This window comes from Anthonomus grandis, chromosome 11 (genome assembly GCF_022605725.1).
Source record: "Anthonomus grandis grandis chromosome 11, icAntGran1.3, whole genome shotgun sequence".
Taxonomy (NCBI): domain Eukaryota; kingdom Metazoa; phylum Arthropoda; class Insecta; order Coleoptera; family Curculionidae; genus Anthonomus; species Anthonomus grandis.
Genome location: NC_065556.1, coordinates 6,996,026 through 7,015,593, shown reverse-complemented (window position 1 = coordinate 7,015,593; position 19,568 = coordinate 6,996,026). Strand labels below are relative to the sequence as shown.

The 19,568-nt window shown below is 31.8% G+C and overlaps 1 protein-coding gene across 1 annotated transcript; it reads left to right on the top strand.

The window, feature by feature from the left end:
* The first annotated feature begins 2,166 nt into the window (after positions 1-2,166).
* On the top strand, positions 2,167-3,981 carry LOC126742209 (piggyBac transposable element-derived protein 4-like). Its single transcript, XM_050448810.1, has 2 exons — positions 2,167-2,277; positions 2,366-3,981. Exon 2 carries the CDS (start codon positions 2,417-2,419, stop codon positions 3,446-3,448), a length of 1,032 nt encoding a protein of 343 aa, XP_050304767.1. The 5' UTR covers positions 2,167-2,277; positions 2,366-2,416; the 3' UTR covers positions 3,449-3,981.
* Positions 3,982-19,568: the final 15,587 nt, after the last annotated feature.

Below are 19,568 nucleotides of genomic sequence, written 5' to 3'. Positions count from 1 at the left end.
AAATTGCGTTGTCTGGTATCTTTATACATTTTAAGTAGTTACCGAGCGAACTCAATGGAATTTTTGGTGGAAAAACAGCTCTTAAAGCCCGTAACTTTTCTCAAAACTCCATTCAATCACAAGGACACCAAAGCAAAGGGAATGCACAAAGGTTACCACCGGCCTGATTGGTTGTCCTTTATTATGAACCCTTGGAAGCCCATAGAGCAGGGGAGTCTTAGGATTCATAGGGTCCACAACAAGACATCGTTGTAATGTCAACAACGATTTATCTAAGAGATTCAATTTGGTGAAAAATTATATTGTAGGGCCTCTAGTCAAACACTGAAAATGATCGACATCAGGAAAATCCACGCCTTCTTCACATAGTCTGCGCGTTTCATAACAACCAGACAAGTCTCTTTGTCTGCCTAAATGATAACGAGATCATGTTGTAATTTTTGTTTTATGGATATTTTTGTTTAACATATTTGTAGTTTGGAGAATATTTTTAGCTTCGACGCCCAAAGTTTCTCTAATTATTAAGTCAACTTTATACAAAAAATTAAATTTTACGTTGTAATTTAAAAGATTTTCTTTATAGGTTTTTCTTTATTTTTACATTATCTCATCTCAATTGCACCAAAAATTTCTTACTCAATCTCTTAAAGGTTTCACATCCTAATGACTCCACCTTGTCCCTCAATGCTAAATCTAAAACGCAATTCTAAAAAAATAACACAGATGGAAAGAAAGTTTCTTTATTTAACTTAAAAATCATCTGCGTTAGTATAAGAAAAGTTCTTATGTGACTATTAATATCTTCTTTGTTCCAGATATTTTAAGCTTTCTTTATTGCTGTAGTAAAATATCTTGTATGTATTTTGCACTTAAGTCTCACAAATTTTGGAACTATTTGGAACAGTAAACATTATTCTAAATCCATTCATTCCAACCCTTCCGTGCAATTTGGTTCTTTTTATAGGTTTGGATGAGCAGCCTGAGTGGCATTACATAATTAAAAGTTTATTAAATAAATTAATATAAATTAAAAATATTATCCATTATTCTCAAAGTACAAAGTATTCAAAAATTACCATTTCACATTTACCTGTAATATGTTATCATAACTGTTCTTTAATGTATATTATTGTACTTAAAATAAGGCACTGTTTTGTGAATTATTGTCTAACCATAGCTGGATGTTTTAATCTTTATTTTAGGTCTAATGATGCCGTTGGGCCAAACGCGTAACCTAATAGATGCTACATTTATTAGCGGAGTAAAAACCGGCTCGAATTCTCGCGTTTTTTTTTTCGAGGTATAACCAGATAAGTCCTATACTAAATTATTGGGAATATTACTGCACATCTGAAACCGACACATCTGAAACCGACATCGCTAGGGTGACTCAATTTTTTTCATATTCAAAAAACCTCAAAAATCGCGGTAATTTTGAAACTCAACTTTTTGACACATAACTCGATCTATCTCAAAAACCGCTGTACCTACTAAAATGATTTTTTTTAAATCTTGAAACGCATCTCTTTGCGCACATATTGTAATAGAAAAAACTGAAGTAGTGTTTTTTTTTTGTTTATCAAAAAATTTAAAAAATGTGCTGATCACCGTTTATTGAGAGACTTTTTTCAGCAATCGAAAAACTTTTTTATTTGAAAAAATTTTACCATACAGTCTGCGAAGAAAATATAGCAGACACATTAGGAAAGTTAAAAAAAAACTGCAACCATTTATCTCTAATAGATCTTGAGTTATCGATTTTTCAATTCGGGGTTCCAATCGCAGGAACACTTTCGAGGTTGTCCCGCGGCAACTTTCTACTAACCGCGCGCACTGCAAGTACGCTTTACTAGTTATTTATTATTTTGAAATTTTTAATTTGAAATACCTATTTATTTGAACAGTTGATACCCCAAAATTTGAAATTCGAAAAATTGGAATGCACAATATGCTTAACCTTCCGGAGCTCGCGCGCGGACTCTCGTTCCGCAGGTTCACTATTTATATGTTAATTTAAAAATCGGCCGCCTTAGGCGCTCGCGCCGCTTATAATTATAGCATATAGTATATTATATAGTATATGGTATATTATATAGTATTATATAGTATATTATAATTATAGTATCTTTTGGCCGCGACGTACTAGTTAATCAGAAGTTCAAGTGTCTTCAACAAGTGCAGTTGTATTCAAAATATTTACGACTGCGGACTGTGAGTCCGCACGCGAGCGTTTATGTTAGTTATTTTCCTATTTTTTTATTCTGTATAAAATAAAAGGTAAGTGTTTTATTTTGTTTTTCTTTTATAAAATTTGAAAAAGTTGTATAATTTTTTTTAGTAATTCTTTGTGTTATTTTTTTTTTAGACCAAGAAATATCGGACGTGGAATAAGAAGAAGAAGAAGAAGAAGAGGACGATGATGATGATGATGATAATTTGGAAATGCATCTTTGTTGGTAAAGATGGAATTACAAAGTGGGAAAAGAGTATTTCGAAAAAAAATTTAAAAACTAGAGCTCAGAATATAATAAAGCATTTTCCAGGAGTAAAAGTAGCTGCTAAGGGCTTAAAAACAGAAATTGCGATTTGGAAATATTTTTTTACAAATGACATTTTGAATTTAATCGTTCATTACACAAATAAACACATTCAATCAGCTAGATCAAATTATAGTCGGGAAAGAGACGGCAAAGATACAGATATTTTGGAAATTCAGGCAGTAATTGGGCTTTTATATTTGGCGGGGGTTCTAAAATTAAATCGTCTAAGTCTTGAAGAATTGTGGGCTAACAATGCGACGGGTGTAGAGCTTTTTAGGCTAACTATGTCTCAAAGTAGATTTCGATTTCTATTAGCACACCTACGTTTTGATGATTTGGAAACTAGGGATGAAAGAAAAAAAATTGATAAGTTGGCTGCTGTTAGAGAAGTTTTTGATACTGTTGTAAATAACTTTAAAACCGCATATACACCATTTGAATTCGTGACAATCGACGAAAAGCTAGAAGCTTTTCGAGGAAAATGTAATTTTCGCCAGTACATTCCTAGTAAACCTAACAAGTACGGGATTAAAATTATTGCTTTAGCAGATTCGAAAACTTTTTATACTTCAAATATGGAAGTGTATGTAGGGAAGCAGCTAAGCGGACCATATGAATGTAGTAACTTACCAACTGCAGTTGTACAAAGATTATGTGAGCCAATCAAAGGAACCAGCCGCAATGTGACAGTTGACAACTGGTTTACCAGTATGGATTTGTTGACATCGCTTTATGAAGATTTTAAGCTGACTCTTTTGGGTACTGTACGGAAAAATAAAAGACAATTGCCCTTAGAATTTCCACAGCCATCACGTCGTCCAGTTGGATCAAGTTTATTTGCATTCAGAAGTAATTGTACATTGGTATCACATGTACCAAAAAAAAACAAAAATATTTTAGTTTTGTGAAGTATGCATTATGATGACAAAATAGATACCATCACAAACAAACCAGAAATTATAATGGATTACAACTCTACTAAAGGTGGAGTGGATTGTGTAGACAAACTATGCGCAGCATACAATTGTGCTCGAAACACCAGACGATGGCCCATGGTCATATTTTACTCCTTACTCAATGTGGCTGGAATAAACTCTTTTGTCATTTTTTCGACAAATAATGCTACTGCAATACGACAAAGGAATTTTTTGCGAGCTTTATCTTTTCAGTTGGTAGAAGAACATGTTCGCCGACGTGTCACCCAGTGCATTCCCAGGGTTATACAACTAAGGATAAGTTAAATTTTTGGATTAGAAACACCTAGACCAGATCGAGTACCGACACAAGCTGGTCATCGAGGACGATGCGCATTCTGCGATCGCAAAAAAAATAGGCCTTCACGTTATTCATGTATTGAATGTCATAAATTTATATATATTAATGTCACCTATAAATTTAAAGTTTTTATTTGATTATAAATTACCTGTCACTTTGTTTGCTAAATGCCTTTTTTACCAATAATTAATGTTTAGATTTATTAATTTTTATGCAATTTTACAATAAAATCTTGTTTATTTAGAATCTGTACATTTATTTTTGGTTAATATTGCATAAACATTCTAAAAAAAATTGATTTAGCCTTCGACTTTAACCGCGGACTGACATTCCGCTTGCGAGCGTTCTATTTCAATATATGGCGCGAGCTCCGGAAGGTTAAATGCGTCTAGTATACAAATAAACCGGCGCGGCATCCCGGCAATCCTGCGCACTCCGTTTCGTTGAGATTAGTGGCGAGTCGAAAAAATATAAATGTGCTTTTTTAGTTTTTCAAAGACGCTAGCCCTTTCATGTTAGTTGTTTTTATGACTTCTTGCGTTGTTTTACGAACATAATATTAAAAAATAATTAAAAATAATAAAAAAAATGTCTCGATTTTTTATATATTGAAAAAACTTTAAGAATCGCGATAATTTAGAAACTCAACTTTTTGACACATAACTCGCTCTATCTCAAAAAACACTCTAGCTACTAAAATGATTTTTTCTTAAATTTTTAAACGCATTTCTTTGCGCACATATTGCAATAGAAAAAATTGAGGTAGTGTTTTTTTTTGTTATTCAAAACATTTTAAAAATGTGCTGGTCACCATTTATGGAGATCCTTTTTTCAGCAATCGAAAAACTTTTTTATTTAAAGGAATTTTACCATATAGTCTGCGAAGAAAATGTAGCAGACACATTAAAAAAGTTTTTAAAAGAAACTGCAACCATTTATCTCTAATAGATTTTGAGTTATCGATTTTTGAATTCGGAGCTCAAATCGTAAGTGATCACGCGCCAACTAAAAAGGGATTTATTCCACTCACCGCGGGTTGTAGTCACAGACAATTTCTTCTTTTTATTAACTGTACTTTATTGTACTGTACTTAATTTAACTTTTTACTACTGTAACAGTCTGTTCAGTTTACTGTAGTACGTTTCTGTCTGACGTGCCGGTTAGTGATTTCGATGTAATACGACTTTAATTAGGATTTGGATTAAATAAAAGGCAGAAAATAGGGTTGAGTGGCATTCTGAGGATAAATCGAAATCAAGGTAGTTCTTATGAACGGTTTGCTCCCATGCACTTGCTGCATGTAAAACTTTTCTCCATAAATAAAAGGCACTCGTTACATTAGTTTTTTACTTTCCAAAATTTAGTACATTTCCGATTCCGAATCAGATATTTCAGTTTCAAAATTCATTTTATTGCTGCACGATTTGAGTTTGCATTGGCAGCAACATTTCAAGCCATGTGTTACGCAAACACATCGGGTGGTGCAGCCTCTGTCGGAACAGCAAATTGATAGAGCACTTCGAAGATTTTCCGGTACAGGTTCTTTCGTGGTTAATATAGGAGTCCAATATTTGGGGTACTTGTATAGGTTTTTTTACAGGCAACATGAAATTTAAGTTTAATTCTACCATCCAAAATCTCCTTTTCCATTTCCAATAATTTTTTCCTGCAAGTGTCCTTTCTTTTTTCTGCTGCCTGAAGTATTGTCTCCAGACCGGTTTTGGTAGGATTCTGAACTAGCAAATTATCGCCTTGGTCTACAGATTTGCCACAAAAAATACATTTTACATCCATGTCTTCAATGTTTAGAACCACTCATTCACTATATTATACTAACTAAAACACAACTACTCACTATATACTATATGAGCACATTAATCGTCTTTGATTCTTATTTTTAATATTATTTTCGTAAAATAACGCAAGAAGTCATAAAAACAACTAACATGAAAGGGCTAGCGTCTTTGAAAAACTAAAAAAGCACATTTATATTTTTTCGACTCGCCACTAATCTCAACGAAACGGAGTGCGCAGGATTGCCGGGATGCCGCGCCGGTTTATTTGTATACTAGACGCATTTAAACATATTGTGCACTCCAATTTTTCAAATTTCAAATTTTGGGGTATCAACTGTTCAAATAAATAGGTATTTCAAATTAAAAATTTTAATATAATAAATACCTAGTAAAGCGTACTTGCAGTGCGCGCGGTTAGTAGAAAGTTGCCGCGGGACAACCTCGAAAGTATTCCTGCGATTGGAACCCCGAATTGAAAAATCGATAACTCAAGATCTATTAGAGATAAATGGTTGTAGTTTCTTTTTAACTTTTTTAATGTGTCTGCTATATTTTCTTCGCAGACTGTATGGTAAAATTCTTTCAAATAGAAAAGTTTTTCGATTGCTGAAAAAAGTCTCTCAATAAACGGTGACCAGCACATTTTTAAAATTTTTTGATAAACAAAAAAAAATACTACTTCAGTTTTTTTTATTGCAATATGTGTGCAAAGAGATGCGTTTCAAATTTAAAAAAAAAATCATTTTACTAGGTAGAGCGGTTTTTGAGATAAATCGATAAATAAGCGTCTTTCGACCGCGTTTTTACTGCACTATATGAGATTCTGGCTTTGAGTTTATTTTCCTCCTTGTTAGAGAATACCTATATTTATTATTATAAATATTATTCGATATAAAATAATTTCTTGAAACTCTAGTCTCTTTATCTCTCTCCACTACCCTAGATTAATAGCAGAGTGCTATTTAACTATTGGGATTAATATGCATGGATTAAAAAGTAATTTGTTCGATTGCTTTATTTTATGATACAATATCCAGCATAACAAATTCAAATAGAACGGTTTAGGTTAAGTATATAAGATTGTTATAATCCGAGGTTTAATAGTTTAGTAATATAACCAATATAGAAATAAACTCTGTGTCTTTGCTATAAATTATTATTACTATTCACGGTGTCCCACGATTAATTTTGGCGATCTATTTCTTATAAAGTAGACAAAATTTTTAAAAGTTTGCAGCATCAACTATGCATAACAATAACAATGTTTCTTTTTAATATTTCCAGTTATACAGTATTGACACTTCTACATATTTTTTACCTTCTAGAAATATTTTATGTGTCTAAAAGGTAAAAAATATTTTAGACACATTAGTAATTAGTATAAAATTTCATTTGCAGGCCCATTCATAACTATAAAAAATTTAAATACAAATTTAAGTCGAGTTTCTGAAAATAGGATAACGTTTTGGTAGACCGCATTTCATATATTTTCACAACTTATAAATACACGGTAGTATACCATTTGCTCCAAAAGGTATATTAACATAAAACTAAAAACCAATACTACGGTTTTTTAGTACACTTTGTTACGCTTTTTTAGTATGGATATTCATGATGATAATATTTGTCTGTAACGCGTTGATCTATCTTTATTTAATTTTTCTCATTCCTGGCTTTAGTTTCATTGGTTTAAAAGGATGGAATTTATTCCAATAAATAAATAAGTATTTAAATACATAGGTAATTAAAGGTAGTGAGGATAGAGAGATGAGGTATTCTTCAGGGTGGATTGTCATATTACTAAGAGTAGTTAAATAAAAAATCCAAATTTGCAGTGTTTCGTAAAAACTTTAACTTGCTCGACGCGTTCCGGCTATTGCCATTGACCAGAGCAGTCTTAGTTTTATCTTATTATGAAAATGTAAATACGTAAATTATTCTTTTAGTTTCTGTACTATTTTATTCATATTTTGTAATTAAAAGTTGATTATCAGGATTTATTCAGCGTTCTACTAACGTTTAGATTAATATTTGCTCTATAGTCTTTAAGTAGTTCATCTTTTCTGAGGACCCCATTTTAAGTTATATGATTGTAAATCTCTGTAATTTATATTTTTTAGAATTTATATACTTATTTGCTTTGCCAGTGAGTATTCTCCTGAAATTATTGGTCTCTTTTGGCTAAAACAATGAAGAAAATTCTAAATATTTCGAAATTGTTCCATCTGCCTTAAAAAAATGCGCTTCGTGACATTTTATTCAGTTCCAATTGTTTAGTCAGTTTTTACCTTGGAAACAATTAAACGACAGTCAACGCGAGTTAGGTTAGTGCAATTTGACATGAGAAAAAAACTATTACACGTGTTTAGCTCTAAGGCATCATCAGATCTAAAAGTAGAAAGCAACCCTAGTATAAAAAACAACAATGCATAGACACGAATTACAATATTGAGATACAACTTCCTGGTAAAGCTATTCGTTTAACATTATAAACATTTAAGTTAAAACAAAAAATAAATACATAAAAAATATTGCTGACGTTCACATTAAATCCGGCTTCAAAAGTAAATAAAATAAAAGTAAACAAAACAAGCAGAATGAGGTTAAGTTGAATGGGAGAACGGAAATAGAGCAAAAAAATAAAAATAAAAAATAAAAACTGAGATATGACTTGGTCGAGAATTCAACCAGCGACCATCGGGTTCGTAGGCAAGCGCTAAACTTACAAATGCGGTTCGAAGGTAAAACATCTTTCAGACAAGACAGTACAGGACTTCTTTTTGCCCTGGTGATCTTAGATCCATCTTCTCTAATAAGTCAAGCTTCTTTCCCTTGGGGCACTCATGAAGGATTTTTACATTTTACGGGACGGAAGGAAATTGTTTTGAAGACAATAAATGGTTTGCAAAGACCGATTTAGTCTCGGTGATTTCGGTATCTTTGTGTTTGTTAAATTCTCTTTAGTGTTCTTGCACTCTCGTTATTATTTTCCTTTCAGATGTAAAACGGCATTACAGTCCCCGCAGTGAAGTGAGTAAACTCCCGATTGGGATCCCTTTTATCTTTAATGTTTAGTGTTGGAAGTTTTAAACGCTAGGTATCTGTAAATTATAGTTTTTAAAAAAATTAGCCAATCGGGAGGAGATACTACCAAAATAAATGAGGCAATGAAATCAAGAATTTGTAATGCTGGTGTTATGGATTAAATTATAGGAGAGCTTGTATTTGTTATGGAATTTGAAATAAATTTTATTAATTATGCTTAATGGAAACCCATTATTTACGGCAATCTGTTTCAGGGGATTATTCACCTATAAATTCCTGTTTCCTGGATAACTTTTTTATTTTACAATATTTTTTAATCCGGGTTTCACTGGTGAAATGTACATATTTCTTTCAAGAGTTGATAGGTGCTAGTTTTTTTATTTCTAAAATTTTGATTTTTTATTCAAAAACCAAAAAGATAAATAAAAAAATCTTTCCATATGTTTCTAGATACATCGATTTTAAAAACATTTTATTAAAAAACCGTTTCAAAAAAATAAATAATAAACCTTTGAGAATGGAAATACAAAATTCAGGCATTTTTCTTACAATTTCTTGAACCGCCGATAAGTTTAGTATCATTTGGCAACAACGCACGGCCTGGCTAGCATGAATCAAATCAAGAAACGTGTGACGCGTGTTCGGCCCGATCTGTGCAAACGGCGGTATCGGCTACGGGTCAACAGCGATTCAATATTATGTAAAATTGAAATGTTGATTGGGAGTTCACTTAGAAGTATTTTATTGCGAAGGTGTTCCAATTTTGTGCACGTTGTTCTTTATACTATTAAGTTTTTTATAATTATTTTTAAAAAATGGGAAAAAGAAAAGGAAAAAGGAAAGGAAAGAATGAAATCATAGATCCCAGGCATAATAGAGGTATGGAAATTCGAAACCCCTCTAGAGCTGTAAATGACAATTTTTGTATTACATTTGTTTGGTTTTTCTATTTTCATTAGAATATACCACTTCGTTATATTATAATTTTTATTTTTGTATACATAACTGTTTAATATTGTCTTATATTCTATACAGCTTGTTCTAAAACATGTACCTACGTCATTATAAGTACACAATATCCATAAACACAAAAAAAATAAGTGTAATCTAATGTAACGAATTCAAAATTATTATTATTATCTACGTGGTGTGGTGGAGAATATGAGTGATTTTGCATCCCATCATTTTAAAAAACATGTCTCTGAGACATGGTATTTTGTTTATTATTTTCTCTCTACACATCAACTTCAACTAGCATGTTGTATTTGAAAGTGAGACACAAATTTTTTCTAAATTAATTGAACTTTGGGGTTTATTTTATGCCCCTTTGATGAAGCTCACGCGTGTGTCATAATTAATTTTTTGTATTCTGATTGCTAAGAACTATTTAAGAAGGCATATTTAAAGGTGATTAACATTAAAAGAAATTATTATTAATTTGTTTTTTTTATTTCTCTTTGAAGAGAGCTGTATATACAGGGTGGCTAAACGAAAACGAAACGGCGGCCATGTCGGGCTCGTAAAGATTTTAAAAAGAAAACGCTCGGGCACGTCAATTTAGATTACCAAGAGGAAACATTTTCAGAGTATAATACCACCCCCATCTGTCATTTCTTAGCTAGGGTGGAACTATCCTCAAAAATGTTAAATGGAATAGTGGGTTGAGTTATACATTGTTTGAAACGTCTTTTGATTTTCTTTACGGCTGCACCTAATTTAAAGGATTTTACTTCAGCGGCTCTCCAACTATTCACTATTTTAACATTTAATATAGTTTATTGGAAAAACTGTATTAAATCGCAATTCTTTATCGAACTATTAATTTATAACAATCATACATAAACACTAGTCCAACAAATACTGAAAATGGCCATCATTATAAGCCATGCAATAATACAGATTTACAGCGACATTTAGGAGGGAAAAAATAAGAATGTCAAAATACAAATAAATAATAAGTAATGTCACTTAGAGGTCGGTTTGAATTAATCAGAGTGAAATCGGGTCATTGATTTTTAGTTAATCGTGTTAAACAAAGTAGGAATAGTCAAAATGGTGTATACCCTACAAGAAAGAATAAAAATAGTGGAATCATTTTTTGCTAACAATCAAAATACATTTTGAACTATTCAATGAACGTGAAGAAAACAGGAACGTACAAAGAAAGTATGTCATAGAATTAATTCAGGGAAACAGGGTCGGTGGCCAATAAAAAAAGGAATGTTAAGAAACCTGTAAGAAACGAAGCTGTAGAGGTTGCGGTTTTGAGACATGTTAATATGGAACTAAGCACTCGACAGTTAGCTTCTGTATCTGGGATCAATCGGGGAAGTATACAAGCGATTATAACTAGAGATTTTGACTATAAAATAAAGCTGATACACGAAATAAATAAAGACTATGAGGAATGGCGCTTGGAGTTCTGTGAAATAACTAGTGGAAGAGTATTAAATAATCCCAATTATGTGTTTAACGTTTATTTCTCAGATTATTCTCGTTTTTCTTAAACGGCACTGTAAACCGTCATAATTGCCGTTATTGGTCGGACCACAATCCACACATTTATCACGAAGCACATACTCAACATCCCGAAAAATTTAACTTTTGGTGTGGTTAAAAATTAGATCTTACAAGAAGCTATCGATTTGGCAATCACCAACATGATTGAAAATGACAATAACAGTCAATACGTTGAAGACGAGTTGTTGTTTCAGCAGGATGGTGCGCCCCCTCAATAGGTAATAGCTGTCCGCAATTATTTAAATGAGAACTATCCTGGTCGCTGGATTGGACGGAGAGGCTCTGTTGAATGGGCCGCGCAGTTACCTGACCTCCTCTGGATTTTTTTTTTGTGGGGTCACCTAAAGAGTAAAACCTATGCTACCCAACCAGCTTTAATAGAAGAAATGCGCGAAAGGATTACATTTGAATGCCAACAGGTAACAAAATCTGTACTATTGCATAGAGGTTAACAGTGGCCATTTTCAGCATTTGTTGGACTAGTGTTTATGTATGATTGTTATAAATTAATTGTTTGACAAAGAATTGCGATTATTTTCCAAAAAACTGCATTAAATGTTAAAATACTCAGTAGTTTGAGAACCGCTAGTCCTTTAAACTAGGTATATATATATATATATATATATATATATATATATATATATATATATATAATAAACATCATTTTTATTAGATATTTATTATTGCATTACTACGCCTGGCACACCCACTGTTTAGTTCTCGGTTTAGTTAATCTTTAGTAATTATAATTTGAGATAAATGTTGTGTTGTGTGTTTTTTTCTCATATAGTTAATTTTTGTTATGATTAATTTATTTTGTGTTTTATTATCTTTATTTAGATTTATATTCTTAGGCTGTACTTTATAAAATGTTAAAATACTCAGTAGTTTGAGAACCGCTAGTCCTTTAAACTAGGTATATATATATATATATATATATATATATATATATATATATATATATATAATAAACATCATTTTTATTAGATATTTATTATTGCATTACTACGCCTGGCACACCCACTGTTTAGTTCTCGGTTTAGTTAATCTTTAGTAATTATAATTTGAGATAAATGTTGTGTTGTGTGTTTTTTTCTCATATAGTTAATTTTTGTTATGATTAATTTATTTTGTGTTTTATTATCTTTATTTAGATTTATATTCTTAGGCTGTACTTTATAAATTAATTTGTGATATTAATGTAGGGTGGGTAATTAAAGTACATTATTATTTTAATTTATTTTTTGTATTTTAATTGCCAACTAACTGTGTTAGGCATATTTGTAAATAAGATAATTTTTTTATTCGATCTATAGGGTTGCTTCTACTCTTTTTTGACGGAAGTCACTCAAATGTCTAATTTATTATTTATATCTTAATTACTAAAAACTGTTTTAGATACATATATTTGAAAGTGAGACCAAATTATATACTTTTTTAGATTTCATTCCTTCTTTCCCTAAATTTGTGATACTAATACCCTCCTATATAAAAGCATTTTTTATGAATAAATTAAATCCGATCAATTTGAATAGTGAATAAACTGTATTACCAAAAGAACATGAGGATATTTTGATTGAACTAATACAAACATGTTATTTTCTTTACTGAATCAAACGTCTTGAAATACCAAATACGCGTGCGACTTATTTGTAAGTAAACGCAAAAAAGTCCAACCACACGCAAACCAAAAAATGCACGAATCGGTTCCTCCCGATCTCTGGTAACGTGGTAACATTGACCCGTCTGCTGCGAGACGAACAGTGTTCTACTTTGCTTTAGCGATGCGTTGTTGCTAAATGCTCACCTTCCCGACAAAGCGCGTTAAATCCATTTCAGGCAAAGTCACGTGCTGATGATTTTTGAAAGACGTTTATTGATAATGGTATTTTAAATAACCGGTAGAAAACGGAGTTGAATGCAGCAAATTTATGAAAATAGGGGGAAGTAGAATCAAACTGGATAATGTTGTCCGTCGAGGAAGGTTTTCTATAAATATCAAAGTTGATTTTGTTGTTTTCTCTAGTCTGAAAAAGGAAGCTTACCGTCTTTTTCTTTTTCCAAAGTAAAAGTTATGTTAGGATGTAGAGAGTTTAAAAAATACAAAAAATTATCCAGTCCGAGTTCATCCCCACTACAGACCAAACAGACATCCTTATACCTCTTGTAAAAAACAATGTCTCTGGCAAAGGTACGGATGATGCCTAAGGGCGAAACACGTGTAATAGTTTTTAAAAAATAAACATAATCTGAGACTATTGACTTTGTGTCTCTCCAATCTCTGAATTTTTATTATTAAGAGGTCTCTTTAAGAAAAATGGACTACTTTTTTGAATTAGGTATAAGATCATGGAGGTATATCAACCAACTACATTGTTGCACAACTCACTGTATCTGTTAAATGAATGATGAAAATGGCGGAGTTGGCGAATCCCGAGTGTTTTTTTGATTGAGTGATGACAAGTTAACGATTGAAAGATGACAGATATCAACGGTATTATGAAGCCGCTAGTGTTACAAACATGAGAAAAATTGATAAGAGATAGTAAATAGTAAAGCAATGACGGTGAAAAACAAAGTACGCTGTATGTCTTATCTCACTTGCAGTGACGTAGACTCACGCCACGTGGAAACTGTACCGGTGTTGCCACTGTCACTACATTACACTGAAAGAACATATTTAAGGGTTGTAATTGTTCAATTTTACGTAAAAATCCAGGTATAATACAAGATGTTTCATATTCTTGATTCATTCCGAAATCAAAAAATATTAATCAAAATAGAGAATTTAATACAATTTAGGCCTTGAAATTTTTTTGATGGACGCTGATGCGTTTGCTAACTCTATCCACTCACTTTAAAAGTGCCGTATCAGTTAATTCATAAAGTTATGCGAAATTAAAAAAAAAAAAATGCAGCTACGTAATTATAAAATTTAACTAGAACTTTAGAAATAAGTAATACATAATAATTACTTATTATTAAATTCATAAAAAAATATTGTCACGTATTTATTTACGCCGACTTCGGATGACTGGTTCAGTGATGAGTCAATCACTGGTGGTACTGGTGCGGACTGAAATTTCAATAAAAAAAAATCAAAGCTTATCATTACTTACGCATCTCAATAAAAGCCAAAACCTCTAGTACTTTAGTAATGCTTCAGAGTGGTTAATATAGGACCTTGTTTTCATCGATTACGAGATTTATTATCACTGTCGCATTATCCTTATCTATTGGCAGAATCTTAGATATTGTACCGTCTTAAATGTTTTAGGCTAGACTCCTCCTGCTTGCAGATAGTTTCGTCAATATATCATATGTCATATCAATTTTTTTAAATAGGAAAAGGGGTCGAGTGATATCTTGAACTAAAGGTAATCTAATTCTGTACATAGCATTATTTTATTTTTTCATTTTATGTGTAACGGACTCATCATATTTCGGACTATCGAACGTAACAGATCAAGTATGTTGTCTACTCTTAAAAAGAGACAGCTGCGATCAGAATTATAATAATATTTACGTTAAATATAATGAAAATATCGAAATATTATATCCCAAAACAGGAAGTAAAAGAATTTTGACAACTTAATAGTTTTAAATTATCCGCGTAACAATATCATATAATGTAACTATCTTACATAGGTAGATATTATAGAAGTGAGGATAAACGATAGCTAGATTATTACAGCTCAAGCTTTAACTACAGTGTTAATGTTAATTTGGTAAATAAAGTTTGAAAAACCCATCACAATCTAATCTCAACAAAAAGCCCCTTCGTTTCAACACACTTTATCCTTTTTGTGCGGGTCATAAAACGGCTGATTAAAGGTAGTTAATCTTCATTTAGTTTCCCCCATCCTCCCTCTATCCGTTTCGATTGTCCATGCTTTAGACAGTCTGCTAATGAGAACCTATTTTCCGGGGTGATGAAGTTTCGCTGGAGTTATTTAGTCAAATCGAGTAACTAGTATTATGTATAAATTATCGTATTAGACAGAACCTGAGTATAATGAACTTAAATATAATGTTGCGTTATATAACTTATTTTAGCTGTATAAATATAATAACTATTTCTCATACTTTTATAAATAAATATAAGTAAATAATTATATATTTTCAACAGGTAAGTCATTCAATTACAGAAAATATAAAAATTAAATAACCCTTGATAAAGTTCATCAAAAAATTAAAAAAAAAAACCAAAGAGGAAAAAGAAACAAAAAATATTTTAACAAAATTACTTAATTACCCATAACCCTAACCAAAACAATAAAATAAGTAAATAATAGAAGACAGTAATAGATCAATTAACCTTGCTAATTATTGCTTTTAAAGAATCATAGAAAATATCACATTGTGTACAATAAGTATTAAACAAATAGACATAATTTATTGGTGCTCTAGTTAGCATATTAGTTATAGGACGTTGATAATAAAAAGTTAAGACATCTTGCGTTTAACCTGGGAATTATGTACCTAATTTGATTTAGTAACCCGGTACAATCAATTTTATTATTTAAAAGTTTATATAAAAAGGTAATTCCTAATCTATGCCTTCTGGTTTGCAAGGATACTAGTCGAAACATATCTAACAAAAAATCGTTGTCTAGTCCTCGAGCAGATAAACAACATCCTCTTTGAAAGCTAAATATTTAAAAAGTTTAAGCTGCACATACTCAAGCTTCATAATATCAACTCAGTAAATTGGATGCCAAATAAGACAACTGTTGGAGATTTCGAGACTTCTTGTAAACATCGGCAACCCTGCCGATTAGATCGTGAAGATGCGCAAGCCGGTCGCGCTCGAAACGACTAGAAAACGTTTTACCGATTTATATAAATAAGGGTAACTGTTGCGCTGGGCTTCACCTGATAAAACCTGTTCGTTTTGGCTAGATAACTTAACTGGCTAATTAACGTAACTCTAAGTTTAAGCCAAATTATTTTCCATAAATTCAATTGTTTTATAGGATTACTGGTGGTGTGCCAAATAAACAGATGTTTAAGTAGCAGAAGGGTGTTTTACTAATATCAAATCGCCAAAATCGGAATACAGTCCACATCAAGGAAATCTTTACAATTCAAAAACCAGAGAAAGGTGGGCACAAAATTGGAGAAAATTCGATTTGCACCCAGTTTAACAACTATACTCCAATTTGGTTTCTAACAAAACTAAGTACAGAATTTTTACCATGTTAGGGTTTTGAAAATTCTTGCTATTGCGAATAATAAATCCCAAACATTTAGAGGCAGCTGAAACGACATTATTTACATGAGTTTTGAAGTCAAAGCTACGATCAAAAGTAATATATAAGTCCCTAATCTCACTACATCTTGATAAAATATTATTATCAATTGCGTAATTAAATATTATTGGATTCTGTTTACGAGAATAGGTTAAAATGCAGCATTTGGACTTATTTAAGTACAACTTGTTTGTTTTACACCATATATTAATTTTATTAATTTGATCTTGCAAATCAATATATTCCTGGATAGTGATAATATTAAGAAAAAGTTTAAGGCCGTCCGCAAAGTTGAGTGTCGGGTCTTTAATAATTTTAGTAAGGTCATCAATAAATATCAGAAAAAAAGGGGACCTAAATTAGATCCCTGTGGGACACCTGAGGAAACCTCGTAACTATGAGAACGGAAACCCTAAATTTCGACGAATTGATGGCGGCTAGTTAAATAAGATTGTACAAGAGCAATTCGCTTATCCGAAAATGCCAAGGTATTAATTTTAAAAAGAAAAGTTTTATGGTCTAATTGATCTCATGCCTTCTGAAAGTCCATGTAGACTACATCAGCCTGGCCAAACTGATCCAGCCGTACCTGAGAAAAACAAGTCAAATTTGTAACCCATGACTTTGCATAAATCCATGCTGATCTGATGATCTGAAGCTTTTAATTTGTGAGTAGATTTGATGGAGAATGCAGGATTCAAAAAACTTAGAAAAGTTGCACAAAATCAAAATAGGCCTGTAATTATGCAGCTCAGTTGGATCGTTTCTTTTCAAAACAGGTATGACTCTGGTGGTTTTCCAACAACTTGGAAAAATACCAGTTTATATAGATTTGTTGAATATAAAAAGAAACGGCTTGGAAAAACATGTATGCAATCCTTTACAACAAAGCTTGGAATGGAGTCAGTACCTGCAGTTAATTTATTTTTTCAATTTTTTTGCAGCTAAAAAAATATCAGACTCCACGAACACATTCATCTTGAAAATGCCTCAACAATAGCTTTAGACGCCAAAAATTCTCTATCCCCATCTTTTAAAATACCAAGTATTCAGGATTTACCCTTTTTCATCCGTATAAATGACCAAAACTCTGAGCTATTATTATGGATATGACTTTCGATGTTGTGGATAAATCCTTGAAACGCAACGTTTATTTGATTCTTAAGTATTGTTCTATAGACTTTAACTATGGTTAAAATTATAATTTGTAATTATAATTTTAACCATAGTTCTTACATCTTTTAAAAGTTGCTTGCTTTTTTCTAATTAATGCAATAATATCCAATATATACTATTCAGGATACCTTTTTTCCCGCCAATCTTAAATGGAACTGTGCTCAGAAACATACTGTTTAAAATATCGGAAAGGATATCGCAAGCTTGATCAATTGATAGTGCATCGTACATTGCTGAAAAGTCAGCTCTAAGTTTGCATGATATAGAGTTGGAAAATTAGCCTTTCGAAAATTAAATGTCTTAGGTCCATCTTTATGGAGTTTAAATTGATTATAATGTAAAAAATTGCAGTTTAAATTAAAAAAGCAATGGGCGATGATGTTTATCCACTTTTAATAATGAAAAGCCGTCTTGAGCAACAGAACATGCTACATTGGCATGCACATCATCCTGACTAGGACCTGGCTGACGGATGGTATTCATAATGCAGATCCTCCTTGATAACAGGTACCATGTACTCAGAAATGACCGAAATGATGGCAGAAGAGGAAGTGGAGTTCTTGTGGCTGCGAAGAAGAATTTGAGCATGCTAAATGTAAGCATGGATATTCCTAATAGCTCTAATCTCGAGTGCTTACTGGTAAATATTAAAAGTAAAAAGAAATTATTTTATTTATGTGCTGTTTATATCCCACCTAATGTAAATTTAGATATATATGTCCAATTTTTTAATCAATTTGAGTGTATTTTAGATAAGAATATAGATGTAATAATTTTAGGTGATTTCAATTTACCACTACATTCAACGGAAGGCTGTGAGAAAAGTAAGTTTTTAAATAATCTTTTAAACTTTTACAATCTTAATCAACACAACTCTGTTTATAACAAAAGGCAACTAGACCTTGTACTATCAAATATGAAGATTTTAGACTTAAAACATTGCGATAGTCCAATTTTAGAGGAGGTTTCATACCATCCCTCCGTTAGTATGACTCTGCCTATATCACAACAAAAGAGAATAAGTCTTCCACACAGTGAGCATATCTATGATTATTCAAGGGGTGATTTCTATAAGTTGTATAATTTATTGAAGGATGTTGACTGGTCAGATCTTAAAGTAACTAAAGATGTAAACATATCTATTGATCTATTTTACAAAAAGGTATATGAATGCTTGGATCAAGCAATACTGAAAAAAACAGTAAAGAGCGACATTTGCAAAAGTAGTAGCTATCCAATTTATTTTTCTACAGAATTAAAAAGAAACATAAAGTTAAAAAGTAAACTCCACAGACAAATAAAAAAAGGGAATGCTAGTTTGGAGGTTACAAAGCAGTTTAAAACCCTGAGGGGCACAATCAAATATCAAACTACACAAGACATGCAATTGTATCATGAGACAGTTGAAAACAATGTTTTTATTGACCCAAATACCTTCTGAGACCTTATAAGATCTAAACGTTTAAAACCTAATATTCCGACAGAGGTTTCATTTCAGGGTCATTCTGTTAGTGGTGCTCTAGACATTGCTAACACATTTGCTGCATATTTTGAGTCAGTTTTCCGGTAGTCTGAGGAGCCTAAATTTGAAGAATGTTCCGGCAGTTTTATGTTTTCCTTTATATCTGACGATGACATTAAAGCAAGTATCAAAAAATTAAAGCCAAAAAACGCCACTGGTAATGATCACATACCTTCCTATATTTATAAGGGATGTTCTGATATTTTGTATGCTCCACTAAAAACAATTTTTAATCTGTGTCTAATGACGAATACATTTCCTGAAATGCTGAAGTATGCAACAGTAACTGCAATATATTTAAGTCGGGAGATGCATGTTTGGTTAACAATTATCGACCAATTAGTGTTCTCAATTCTCTTGCAAAAATTTTTGAAACTATACCAAGATATCTTGAACACTTTTATAAATAAATTTGCTCTACAGCAGCACCCTTTCTTGCCGG